Source organism: Tripterygium wilfordii, chromosome 10 (assembly GCF_013401445.1).
Source record: "Tripterygium wilfordii isolate XIE 37 chromosome 10, ASM1340144v1, whole genome shotgun sequence".
Lineage (NCBI taxonomy): Eukaryota > Viridiplantae > Streptophyta > Magnoliopsida > Celastrales > Celastraceae > Tripterygium > Tripterygium wilfordii.
Window position 1 is genome coordinate 6,232,947 of NC_052241.1, and position 14,784 is coordinate 6,247,730.

The following is a 14,784-nucleotide window of genomic DNA, read 5'->3' on the forward strand; positions in this document are numbered from 1 at the left end:
GTACTTTTATGTACATACAAGCAACTTACAAGATTACCCATTTTATTTCAAGAGGTGAAACCTTGGATTATATGGCGGCTTTCACAGTCACACTTAGGTAGCTCTTTTTATTTCGAAAGATACATACCTTTTTTTTTTATATAGTTGTTGTACCTTTGATATAGCACTTTCCATTTGTGTTGCTTGCATCAAGTTTCCCAAGGAACTGTTCAATAGACCTATCAAGTCAATTCTCACACATTATGTTAATCAGACTTCACCAGAAGAGATTTGTGAAATACAATATATGACTAATAACATGATCTTTTCAATTCCATGGACATATTAGCCATTTAACAATAAACATATGCGGAGGTAACATCAAACAATCAATGCTATAATCATCAATTAAGAATTAAATCACATATCCCACATACTTGTTACCTCAAGCTTACTTGGAAAATCTATTCTATTTTGATCACCCCTAGTGCTTTTCTTAGGAACAAAAACCTTTGCGTGTCTAGAGGTTTTGTAAAAATGTCGGCCAATTGATTTTCATTAGGAATGTACTCAAGTTTCACACAGTTGCTTTCAACAAGGTCTCGAATGAAATGATGACGAATGTCAATATGCTTAGTCCTAGAATGTTGAACAATATTTTTAGAAATGTTAATAGCACTCATATTATCACAAAATATGGTCATACTTTCCTGTTCCAATCCGTAGTCAACTAGCATTTGTTTCATCTAAAGCAATTGAGTACAGCAACTTCCAGTAGCTATGTATTCTGCTTCAGCTGTGGAGAAGGAGATGGCATTCTTCTTTTTGATATGCCAAGCTACCAAGTTTGTACCTAAGTAGAAACATCCACCTGAAGTGCTCTTTCTATCATCACTGCAGCCTGCCCAGTCAGCATCCGAGTAACCTACCAATGAAGCATTAGTATCCTTTGAATAGAAAATTCCAAAGTCTGGTGTACCATTGATGTACTTCAAGATCCTTTTCACTGTCGAAAGGTGAGATTCCTTGGGATCGGCTTGGTACCTAGCACACACACAAACACTAAATGTAATGTCAGGCCTACTTGCAGTCAAGTAAAGTAAACTTCCTATGATACTTCTATACAAAGTCTGATCCACAAACTTTCCTATTGTATCCTTGCTTAGCTTAATGCTCGGGCTCATACGAGTTGGAGCTGGTCTGCTCAAGGCTACATTGAATTTCTTCACCAAGTTGCTTGCATACTTGGTTTGAGAAATGAGTATCCCTTCTTGGGATTGCTTCACCTGAAAACCTAGAAAATAGGTTAATTCACCCATCATACTCATCTCAAATTGAGATTTCATTAACTCACCAAACTCTTGTGACAAAGAAACAGAAGTGGATCCAAACATAATATCATCGATGTATATTTGAGCAACCAAATTATGTTTGTGATCTTTCTTAACAAAGAGTGTTTTGTCAGCTGTTCCTCTTGAAAATCCTGTACTCAAGAGAAAATTTGTGAGTCTTTCATACCAAGCCCTAGGAGCTTGTTTCAAACCATACAAGGCACGATTAAGCTTATACAAATGTCATGGATGAATTGGATCCTCAAAACCTTGAGGTTGTTTAACATATACTTTTTCGTTTAATAATCCATTCAAGAATGCACTTTTCACGTCCATTTGAAACAACTTAAAACAAAGTAAGCTTGCTATAGACAAAAGAATGCATATGGATTCTAAACGAGCAACAGGTGCAAATGTTTCATCAAAGTCAACCCTTCAACTTGTGTATACCCCTGTGCAACTAATCTGGCTTTATTCCTTGTAATCAAACCATATTCATCAGTTTTATTCTTGAGAATCCATTTTTTCCCAATGATATTGGAATTTTTAGGTATAGGAACTAAAGTCCAAACATCATCGCGTGCAAATTGATTTAGCTCTTCATGCATTGCATCCACACATGACTTATCATTTAAGGCATCCTTAACATTTTTGGGCTCATATTGAGACACGTAGCACAAGTAACTTACCTCATTTTGAAGTTGTCTTCTTGTCTTCATGGGAGCAGTTATTTCTCCAAGAATGAGATCTTGTGGATGGTTCTTCTTTACAGGCTCAAGAAAGTCTAGGGTAGACTGCTTCACTGCTTGTGTTGATGTAGGATTTTCCAAGGTTACTTCAATAGTTACAGTAGTTTCTGCTTGTGTAAAGGTAGTCTACTGTGAAGTTACATCAGTACCTTCAGAATCCTTTTCAGCACTTGTACTTAGCTCATTATTTGACGGTTGAAATACATTTTCCTATCCAACATCACTTGCAAACACATCATCATGTATAATAACATTTGTAGATTCCATTATCGTTTTGGTTTTGGTATTGAAAATACGATAAGCTGGACTAGTTAAGGAATATCCCATGAAAATACCTTCATCACTTCTAGTGTCAAACTTACCGATGCTTTCCCTATCTCGAAGGATAAAGCACTTACTTCCAAATACTTTGAAGTGTTTCACCATGGGCTTCTTTCCTTCCCAGAGTTTATAACACGTGAGTTTTGTTCCAGATCTCACATGAACTCGATTTGAGATAGAACATGAAGTGTTTACTGCTTCAGCCCAAAACCTTGGTGCAACATTCTTTGCGTGCATCATAGTTCTTGTCATTTCTTGAAGCACCTGATTCTTTCTTTCCACAACACCATTTTGCTTAGAAGTCTTTGGGGCAGAGAACTTGTGTTTGATTCCAAAACTTCTGCAAAAAGCATCAAATTTAGCGTTTTCAAACTCAGTTCCATGATTTGTCCTAATTTTAGTCAAATTAAAACCATCATCTTTCTTTTCATTTTCCAATAGTAGATACAGAACATAGAAGGCTTCAAATGTTTCAGTTTTGTCACGTAAAAATCTTACCCATGAGTATCTTGAAAAATCATCTCCATAACAAGAATATACTTCTTACCTCCGAGACTTTCAACTTGGGTAGGTCCCATAAGGTCCATGTGAAGTATTTCAAAAGGTCTTGAAGAGTTTACAATACTTACCTTCTTGTGTGGTACCATGGTATGCTTACCTTGCTGGCATGGACCACACACACCTTTTGTTGAGCCCATCCTTAGCATTCCTTGTACTACCTCCTTATTTGACAGTTTCTTCAAGTCTTGATAGTTGAGATGCCTAAGTCTTTCAGGCCACAACCTATCTGTGGTAGAAACAACAGAAGAATTGCATGAAAAATCAACTTCAGTTGGGATAGTATAGTAGTTGTTCGAAGATCTCTTAGCCTTTAAGACGCACATATGTTTGTCATTGTAGATCCTGTAAAATCGATTTGTGAACAAGACAGAGTATTTTGAATCACACAAATGACTAATACTGATTAAGTTGGCTTTGAGACCTTCAACATACAGAACATTTTTTAAGATGCATTCATCAGAAGCCCTTATCATGCCCTTACCTTTTATTTCAACTTAACTACCATCACCAAAAGTTACCTTTCCACCATCGAAAGACTCAAAAGAAGTGAAAAATGATTTGTTACAGCTCATGTGTAGTGAACAGCCACTGTCCAGGTACCAAGAATTAGTTTCGAATGCAGCTAACGCTGTCTGGACAAACATGCACCTTGATTCTGAACTCTTGACCCATTGTTTATTAGCTTGAGGTGCTTGTGTAGGCTGTTTTGCTTCAGGTAGCTTTCTGGGTAACCTTTCAGGTAACCTGTCCTGAGTTACATCTTCAGCTAGTGGTTGAAACCTATTAAAAAAAAATTTCCTTCTACATTTGCACAACATTAGTCCTTCTAGACATGTATGACATAGGTATCTCATTCAATTTATGATAGTGTGGATGAATATGTCCCTTAACTCCACAATAATGACAAATGGGAATGAACCTACCTTGGCCATACCTTTGTGGAATTTGCCTCCCATAGGAAGATTGAGGATGGAATGGTTGAGCTGTGCGGCTAAATCGATAAGAATTTTCATACCTTAATGAAGGAGGTGCTCTTCCAGTTTTAGCATTCACCACGTTTGGTCTATTGTACTTCTGATTTTCCTGCTCCAAGGTCCTAGAGGTGGAAGGAACAAACTTCACAAATTTTGGGGTCTTGTTTTGTGTACCCATTTGTGAACTTTCACATATTTCGTCTCCAAGTCCAAACGTCTCCTTACTTGTCCTTTGCATATCAAGTATGTTCTACAAATGATTAGAACCAGATTCAAATTTATTGATATTAGAACAAACCTTTTTCAACATGCTTTTTTTTTTTGCTTCAGCCTCTGTAAAGGAGGTTATATCAGAGGTTACATCAGGTTTCTTCAAATCCTCCAGCTCAGCTATTTCTTTTTTCAACTCTATGATTTCCTTTCTGGCTTCAACTAGTTCTTGCACTAGAAGTTCCATCTCTTTAATAGCTATGTGTTTTTCCCTTTTAGCCTTGATACCTTCCTCAACCTTATCTTCATAGGCACTATACCTTTCTCAACCATATCTTCATAGGCACTCCGAAGCTCACATATGTCAACAACCGAATCATCTTCTTCTGAGCTTGTTTCGAATCTTTGGTAGCTTAAGGTTACTAGAAAGGCTACTGGAGTATCCTTTTCATCCTCTGATTTAGCGTCAGATTCTTCTTCTATATCATTGCTCCAAGTGGTCTGATAAGCCTTCGGCTTCTTTTTCCGATTTGCACACTCTTGAGCAAAATGTCCAAATCCTTTACACTCAAAGCATTGAGAGGACTTTGGATCTTTACTTTTCTTTTCATCTTTGGACGATGATGATTCTTGCTTCTTGAAATCCTTGGAGTTCCTGTTCTTCATGAATTTCTGAAAACTTTTTGTCAACAGTAATAATTCATTAGCAGTGTCATTAGAATCATTAGTAGAGAGATAAGCAACACCTTTTAATCTTTTAGGTTTTAGAAAACTTGCATCAAATGTTTGTAGTGAGCCAACTAGTTCTTCTACTTTTATTTTATCAATTTCTTTGCTTTCTTCAATTGCTACCACCTTCATTGTGAATCTTTCAGGTAGATATCTAAGAATCTTTCTTGCCACTTTGCTTGATTCAATAGGTTCTTCTAGAGTAAATGATGTATTGACAATATGGCTCAACTTTGCATAGAAGTCATCAAATACCTCATTCTCCTCCATCCTTAAATTTTTGAACATAGTGGTAAGTTGTTGAAGCTTTGACCTTTTAACTGTATTGGATCCTTCGTGTGTCACCTCCAATAGATCCCAAGCTTCTTTTGCCTTCTCACAGTGTGCGATCATGCGAAACTCAGAAATATTCAAACCAGAAAATAAAGCATTTATGGCCTTACTGTTCCAACCTGTATTTTCAAGGTCAGCCTTAGTCTAATTCTCAGAAGGTTTAAGAATTTTGTTATCATCATCATCAATGGACTCAGGTACACTATACCCTGTCACAACTAACATCCAAACTCGTTCATCAATGGACTTCAAATATGCCCTCATGTGGGCTTTCCAATAAGAGTAGTTTGATCCATCAAACTGTAGTACCTGATTTGTAGATATAGATTCCATCGCTGACTCCTGCTTCGATACCAATTGAGAATACTATATTCCTTTCCCAAGATTGTTAGTCAATTTAATATGAAATCAATACGAAAAAAAAACAAATATGAACACCACAAATTTAACGAAAAAAACCTCGGGTCTATGAGCGACCATCCTGTCAAAGCAATCCACTATGTGAATAAAAGCTTACAATCTATCGTTACCTATGACTCGATCATACAACTTGACTCCGCGTATGCTTTAACCCCAAATCAACACACCAATGATGATTTGCAATTGCTCTTGGCACCACTAAGAGACTTTGTACTCAAAAATGATCCAGGTAACTTCTGAGGTAGCTTGTGAAGGTTACTTGGAAACAGTGCAGTCTTGCTCTTCTTCTTCCTCTTATGAATCAGTCAGAGAAATCAACAGAGCAGCACTCAAACACGAAACTCACACTCTCTCATAATTAATACAGACATGAATCACTCATCAGAACATTTAGGAGAGTGGAAAAACGAAACAAACAAAAAACAGACTCGAAGGACAAAATATTTCTCTCAAAGTTTTTCTCTCTCAAAGCTTCTATCACCTTCATTCCATGTTGATGTGCTTTATATAGACACCACGAACCACTTCAGATAATCTCAGATGTTGATCTGGTGTTTATCTTGAAGATAATTGCTGCACATGATTAAGATAAAAACTAACACATATATATCCAATTAATAAACATTAGTTCTTATCCAACAACTAACAAACAAGGAGTCCAAATCAACTTCAACTAATCCACAAAGAGTCCATATAAATCTTTAGTACTTTGTTCCTATCACATCTCCTGTATTAGAGAATATCTAGATCAATTTTATCTGAATAAAAACGTGTTCCAAATCAATACAGAGATAGAGTTCAAGCAAAACAAAAACTGTAGATTCCGATCTGGTAACCTCTGAAGCTTGCCCGAAGCTTACCAAGTGCTTACCTCAAGTTTATTTTAACTGGACATTTAACTTATCATACAAGTGTCATCTCAATGTAGGATTCTTAATCTCAACATAACTGCAACCACCAAAATCCAACTAAGCAAAAGAAAGAGAATTCAATCTTTTTAACTAATATGAATACTCAAGAATCGAAGAGGATAAATTGATATCATATCGTCTTCCCTCCTCAACACCAACATAACTCAAAAATTGAGTTCTTTTTCTAAAGAGAAATGAAAATATTGGTGTATTGGGTTAACATACTGATATGGGTTTAATTGCAAGCGCACAAATCGCACAAGTAATAAAGAGATGAGTAAATTATCGTTTCCACTAAGGATGTGTTGGCAATAGAAATCAATGTCAATCAAGCAACAATTATGCAAATTGGGTAAAAAAAGATGAGTGGTTTGTTTTTGATTTTAACTAAACCAATTAAAAAGAACAAAGACAAATCAAACACAAGTATGTAATCGAAGATGGAAAGCACTAGGGTACTTAACTTCACCTCACCTATCAAATTCAATTCCCTTGGTCCCTTGATCCCTAATTCATCTCTCAATAATGACAATCGATTTCCCAACCTATTCAATGTTCTATTCCTAGATACATCAAACGTATTTTCAATAAAAATCGCTGTTATTCCTAACAATTGGATTAATATATCAAAAACCCATTAAGAACTATGGAAATCATTTAGCGATTGCATAAGTCACAAACCTATATTCCTATGATTCATGCACCCTGTGTCATCTATGGCTTGAGGCAAACCCTAGATATCTCCTTTCAGTCTCAATCTAGGCAACAAAGCATTAACCACACCCATAGACAATCAATAAGAGAGAGAAATCAAGAAATAATGAAACTAAGTTTATTGAATCTTCAAGGTTTGGTTATCTTAAGACCTTAGAAAAGAAATATAGTCACTCATAGAGTCAAGATACATCATCAAGCAATGGAAATCAACCATAAAAACTAAGATAAAAGAGGAGAGAGAAAACCCCCTTGTGAACCCTTTTCTTCTCCAAGCTTCAATGGTGGCCTCCAAGGTAGAGAATGAAACTCAGCTCCAAGAACTCCCCCAAAACCCTATACTTCCCCAAACTCTTATGCCCTTTTATACTTCTCCAAACTCTTATGTCGTTTCCAAAACAAGTTAGGGATGTTTTGACTCAAAAACACGTGAATTCAGAACTTTTTCGTGAAACTGCGATTGATCGGACACTGTTCCGATCTATAAAAAATGCAATCTATCTCCACGAGTTTTTTGGTGTTTTGGCAGGTCTGATCGATCGGGAATGACTCCGATAGATCAGAAATCAGTTCTGGAGTCCAAATCTTCATTTTGCACTCTTTTCATCCCTTTTTTGCCTTGACACCTACAATATGCAAATATAGTTTTCTTAGGCAATATCAACTCTTAATCAACTCAAAATGGGATGAACTCATGTGTAAAGGATGCACAAATGTATGTATATATTTGGCACATCAAACACCCTCATACTTAATCTTTGCTCGTCCTCGAGCAAATTGAGAATGAATAAAGGAGGAAAGAATATTTTCTATTAAGCTTAAATGAAAAATAAAACAACTAAGACCTATTCTAAATAAGCAACTAATCTATGTCACTTTCGTAGGGCTCACGATGACACTGACAATGTGTCAAAAGCCTTTAAACCCCTAGGTGCCCCTAGTAGGAGGAGTTGTGTCTCCTGAGGGTTTACCAGAATGATACCCACAAACATTAGACAACTTCAATGCCAAAATTCATGTCATCAACAAGAGTATAAAATGGATTCTCAATTGCAACCCGATCCACATTAACAAACCAAACATTAGGGTATTCAAACCAATAAAATCATTCCTTCAAGAATCTTATCTCATCCACTTTGCTTATAAATTCAAGAATTAAAGCACATAATGGATTTCACTTGATATTTGGTTTCAAAGTGACATAAACAATGGTCATGTAGTCTTCCAAGAACAATAAAAATCAAAGAGCAAATACAATGAGCATTTATTCAAACATCATTCTTATTCACATTTTTTTTTCTTTCTTTTTCTTCTCAAAGGTGACTTGTGCAATGCTCAACCTCCTTAAGCTTTCTAAATGACCCATGTAACGAGCTTTCGACCAATGACTCCCAATCCAGTTGGCTTAGGGCACTAAGTGTTAAGATACCCCAACGAATCTAATTACCCGAGTCAAAAAGGCTACGAGGTTAAACTAGTCACCAAGGTACTCTAACATTCATTTCCTACCTTTTTACGTGAAACTCATTGCTTGCTAGGTAAAAGGCCCGGTTACTCAGCAGAAAACTTATGAAACAAACCATATATTCCATAAACACAAATTTTTTTCTATTTTTTTTTTCTTTTTTTTCATTGCTCAAGTAGTGTTACTTAGAATCAAATTGATCTCAAACAACCACAAAGGCCAAAGTCAAGTCATATTTCATACCCCACAATCAAGTGTTTCATATCACAAAAACACAATGGACAAAACAATTTTCAAGATATGAACAACTCAATTGGAAAGAATGTTCATAGCAAGATCCATCAATGCTTCAAAGATCACAAAATTCATCCAAATATATGGCATAAGGCATTTGAAGTCAAAAATTTTATTTTTTTACAAAAACTAGAAATCTAAATTTCCACCCCTACACTTAAAATATGCAATGTCCTCAATGCATGGAATAGGTGAAAATAAAACTAAAAAGATAGAGATAGAACAATAAAACCTGGGTTGCCTCCCAAAAGCGTTTGGTTTAAAGTCTTCAGCCCGACTTCCCTTTCTGAATTAACCCGGGATCCTTGAGGGTTGTGGTGTAGACTCCCCTTGATGGCTTATTGAGATTGACATTTGATTGTTTAGGTGTCATGCAAGGAGCATAAGCTTTCATCACCACCATTTCCTTAGGAAAGACATTTTTCTTCATTTTCTTGGTCTTCCTCTTCTTCTTTTTCTTGCTCTTCTTTTTCTTCTCCTCGAGATCTTCAACTTGAGACTTTTGAACTTCAATTTCAGCTTGGGAGGCTGCCTTGAGAACTTCTTGTTCAACTTTTGAATCTTGCCATAGGAAAACTTCCATTGGAATATATGGATCTTCCTTCTCAAGAGTGTTGGGAATGACCATATCAATATGCTCCACTTGGAGGCATTGTTGAGAAACCTCCTCTTGCCTTCTATTGTCAAATACTTTAAAAGTGATTTGGTCACCTCCAGCACCTCTTAAAATAAGCTTCCATTTTTCAACATCAATCAAAGCTCTTTTGGTGCTCAAGAATTGTCTTCCCAAGATTATGGGAGTAGTAGGGTTGGCCTCCATATCCAAGATAAAAAAAATCCACTGGGAACATGAGTTCACCCACCTTCACTAACACATCCTCCACTATGCCAATAGGGTATTTTATCGATCTATCTGCCATTTGCAAGGACACCATGGTTGGACTAATCTCTTTCACTCTAATTTGCTTCACAACTGACAATAGCATCAAATTGATACTAGCTCCAAGATCACACAAGGATCTCTCAATCAAGGTGTTACCTATAGTGCACGGGATTGTGAAACTTCACGGATCATCTTACTTAATTGGGAGCTTCCTTTGCACAAGGGCACTACACTCTTCGGTTAATTGTATCTTTTCATGCTCCTTCAATCTCCGCTTCTTGGATAAGATCTCCTTCATGAATTTGGCATAGCAAGGAATTTGCTCTAAAGCTTCAGTAAAGGGGATGTTCACTTGAAGCTTCTTGAATACCTCCAAAAATTTAGAGAATTGATAATCATTCTTCTTAGTGCTCTTCAATCTTTGAGGAAATGGAATTGGAGGCACATAAGGTTTGACTGGAGGTGTGGGGAGAGAACTATCGAGCCAATCCAGCTCAATCGCATACTGCATAGGCACATTTCTCCCATTTTTTGACTTTTCATCATTTCAAGAATTGACAGATCGATCGGGATGGGGTCCGATTTATCGAAAATGTCCCTTGGATAATTTTCAGCTTCTTTTATGCATTTCTCCTCCTCCTACAAAATTTTTGCCTTTTCGGCATCTAGATCAGAAGCATTTTTAACCACCTTACCAGTCCGGAGAGTAATTGCCATGCATTGCTCCTTCTCCTTCCCTTTTGGATTCACCTCCGATTGGCTTGGCAATGTACCTCTTTCTTTATATGACAAAGTGTTAGCTATTTGCCCCATTTGTACCTCAAGATTCCGGATGGAATTTCCATAGTTCTTGAGCTTGTAGAGTGGCATCGGTTTTGCTCATCTATTGCTCCGTCCTTGTCATAAATTGGGAGGTATGAGTTGTAAGTGTATCTAGGCCTCCAGCTAGCTTTGACAACATTTCATCAATATCCCTCTTATTCTCTTGGGTCTGCACTAGATATTGAGGATTTTACACATTTTGAGTATTGCTCCAAGAGATTTTGGGGTGATTCCTAAATTCAAGATTGTAGATGTTGGAATAAGGATCATTGTGGGGTTGATTGAAGTTACTTCCCCCAATGACTTTCACTTGCTCACTCGAGTTGGAAGAAGAAGCAATAAGACATTCCCCCGTAGGATGGCGGCATCCACAACAATAATCACAAGAAATATAGGAATGTGTGCTTTGCATTACATGCACTCCTTGAGCTTGATGTAGCGTCAATGCCTCAATCTTCTTTGACATAATAGCCAAGGTAGACATAACTTCATCATCTCTACAACTTCCCTCTTGCTTTGGATTCCCCCTCACCGAGGACCAAGAGTTAGTGGTCTTGGCCACTTTATAAAGTAATTCCCGAGCCTCCTCTTGATTTTTGGTCATAAAAGAACCTTCTGCAGCCACATCAATAGTCTCCTTAGTATGCATGCTCAACCCATTATAGAAAGCTTGGTACACCACCCATTCCGGAAGGCCAAGATTTGGGCAACTTCGAATAATTCCTTTAAAGCGCTCCCAAGCCTCATAAAATTATTCAAGATCCTTTTGGGCAAAGGACATGATATCCACCCTAATTTGCATCGCCTTGCTCGAAGGAAAGAATTTCGTCAAGAATTGCTCCGCCATCTCATCCCAAGTGGTGATAGAATTGGGAGGCAAGGAGATCAACTATCCCTTAGCCTTGTCCCTCAAGAAAATGAGAATAACCTCAACAAGATAGCATCCTTAGAAGCTCTGTTAATCCCAAAAGTAGTGCACACATGCAACAAAGAGCGAAGATGGACATTGGGCTCTTCATTAGGAAGACCATAGAAATTCATTGAATTAGAGATAATGTTGATGATAGCCGGCTTGATCTCAAAATTAGTAGCATTGATAGGAGGATAGCGGATGCTTGAAGGATTTGTGTCCCAAGTAGGCCTAGCACAATGCTTAGAGAGCGAGGATCAAATTGCCTAAGAGGACCTTCAACTTCATCACCACCATTTCTTCCATTAGTACCTCCACCATTACCATTGCATTCATTAACATTTAAACCACCACCTAGCTCACCAACATTCCCCCTTCCTTGATTGTCTTCGATGCCTTCCATTTGATTATTAATAAGCTCCCGTCTAAGATTGAGATGAGTCCTTTCAATCTCCAAATCAATAGCAATTAATTCCGGATTAAGAAGACGTCTTCCCAAGCTCATATAAGAGAAAGAATTCTGTAGAAAAATAAAAACCAATTAACACAATTGAAAACCAAATTTGACACAAAAACCAATTGCCTCAATTCCCCGGCAACGGCGCCAAAATCTTGATATGGATTTAATTGCAAGCGCATAAATCGCACAAGTAATAAAGAGATGAGTAAATCATCGTTTTCACTAAGGATGTGTTGGCAATAGAAATCAATGTCAAACAAGCAATAATTATGCAAATTGGGTAAAGAGGATGAGTGGTTTGTTTTTTATTTTAACTAAACTAATTAAAAAGAACAAGAACAAATCAAATACAAGTATGTAATAGAAGATGGAAAGCACTAAGGTACTTAACTTCACCTCAGCTATCAAATTCAATTCCCTTGGTCCCTTGGTCCCTAATTCATCTCACAATAATGACAATCGATTTCCCAACCTATTCAATGTTCTATTCCTAGTTGCATCAAACGTATTTTCAATATAAATCACTGTTATTCCTAACAATCGGATTAGTATATCAAAAACCCATTAAGAACTATGGAAATCATTTAGCGATTGCATAAGTTACAAACCTATATTCCTATGGTTCATGCACCCTATGTCATCTATGACTTGAGGCAAACCCTAGTATCTCCTTTCGGTCTCAATCTAGGCAACAAAGCATTTAGATGGTGATCAAACATCCAAAAACATCAAGCACACCCATAGACAATCAATAAGAGAGATAAATCAAGAAACAAGGAAACCAAGTTTATTGAATCTTCAAGGTTTGGTTACATTAAGACCCTAGAAAAGAAATCTTGCCACTCATAGAGTCAATATACATAATCAAGCAATGGAAATCAATCATAAAAACTAAGATAAAAGAGGAGAGAGAAAACCCCATTGTGAACCCTCTTCTTCTCCAAGCTTCAATGGTGGTGTCACGCCCCTCTCTCCTAAGGTATACCGAAGTGTACCTATATCCATAAGAACATGACCAGCAGGGGACCCCATCCCCCGGACCAACCCTTAATCCAATATGTAAATTATATAAAATGGTAACAACTCCTGAAACATAATGTGGAAATAGTCTCTCCAAAATACCACCTATATACACCCACCTAAAACAGTCGGAGTATCTATACAACAGCGGAAATAAGAAGACATATCTACCCGATATCAGACTGAGTAAATAAGTACCACATATATAAATACAATACCCAAAATCCTCAAAACTCGCTAAAAACACAGCTCGAGGCTACACACCAGCTCATGCGTCCCGCCGCTGACCAGCATCACCAATATCGAACTCACCTGAAAGGGAAACAAGAAGAGGGGTGAGCCAAGAAGCTCAGTAGGGCATAGAAAGGGAACACCGATATCCAAAAACAAGAAATCAATGAATATGATGCATAATATGAAATACAATAAATATGTAACTACCAATAGTCCAACCAAGTAACACGACAGCCGATAAGGCTATACAGCACCATAACCACAAACACCAGTCTCCAGTAATCCATAATCCATAATCCACCCCTGGACCCACCCTAATCCCCGTAGGGTGTCTCCCAGTCCAGGTCCACACCGAAACTGGATGAGGATCGAATATCCCGATAGCATAGCCTACACCAGAGAGCGTCCCCTGTGATACACCTCACCTAAGACGATCTACAGGTACTTACCCAGTTTATTGTATAATCCATCATAAATCCATATCCAATAGATTCACTCCTATATGGGCCCCACAATGCACATCAACCACCTCCAAGCACCCCACTCCCAAAAACATATCAACAATGATATTCAACAAAGAATACGTACAAATCATACAAACAGGTCGTATTTCCACCCCAGAAACTGACAGAACCATAATATAATAAGAGTCTGTGGAACCGAAACTCTAGAATCACACGCGAGAGATAAAGAAAACCCCTACCTGGAAATCGGAATGCAAATATCAACCACGCGTCCCTGATTAGCCCCTGACTCCAAAAAGTCAACCTGCTCCGAATCTCAACCGGGATCACAGTCTACATCGAAAAACACGGTCGAAACCCATTCAACATCACTACCGGCGATCCGGCCACCCAAACCTGCCAAATCTTATATCAAATTGAAGAGCTCGATGAAATGAACTCATAGGTACCTGAATCAAGCCAAACCGTCCCCGGAATCGGCCGGATCGACCAAAGAAAGTTCACGGTGGCTGGAACTTCAATCTCAAATTTCTCCCAAACCAGAGCTCCGTTCGACGTGATTCAAGTTGGGTTACACTCGTCTCATCAATACGCTTCTTTTGGTACCAACCACGCCCACCACCGTCACCGGAATCAAGAAATCGCCATTGAACCTGTTTAAGAGAGAGAAAGAGGAGAGAGAGAGAAAAAATAGTGAAAGAAGAGGGTATTTTTCCAAATTTTTTTTATTTTTTAAAATTTTCTTTTATCCAATCTTTTACTTGCAAAAACACCCACCTTTCAAAAACACCCCTAACTAAATTGTTCCGATGAACTTCAAAATTTCATAGCAAATTCAATTTAAATCTGATTCGAGTGATTCTTGTGGCAATAATTTTCTTTTTAAATCTCCCATTTATTAAAAATATTTTCATGGTTTTATCTTGATTTAATTTTTATTCTCCCCAAATCCCGATTCACGATTACTGAGGTTCACTCCACCTCGATCAACGTGTCAAAA

At 37.6% G+C, this 14,784-nt stretch overlaps 1 protein-coding gene and 1 non-coding gene across 2 annotated transcripts; one reads left to right on the plus strand and one right to left on the minus strand.

Moving 5' to 3' along the window:
- Positions 1-725: 725 nt before the first annotated feature.
- LOC120007294 (secreted RxLR effector protein 161-like) lies at positions 726-1,646 on the minus strand. Its single transcript, XM_038857496.1, has 2 exons — positions 1,580-1,646; positions 726-1,273 (listed from the first exon to the last, which is right to left on the minus strand). Exons 1-2 carry the CDS (start codon positions 1,644-1,646, stop codon positions 726-728), a joined length of 615 nt encoding a protein of 204 aa, XP_038713424.1.
- Positions 1,647-11,388: 9,742 nt separating this feature from the next.
- On the plus strand, positions 11,389-11,494 carry LOC120008329. Its single transcript, XR_005470448.1, has one exon. It is a non-coding gene; the product is annotated as a small nucleolar RNA R71 (small nucleolar RNA).
- Positions 11,495-14,784: the final 3,290 nt, after the last annotated feature.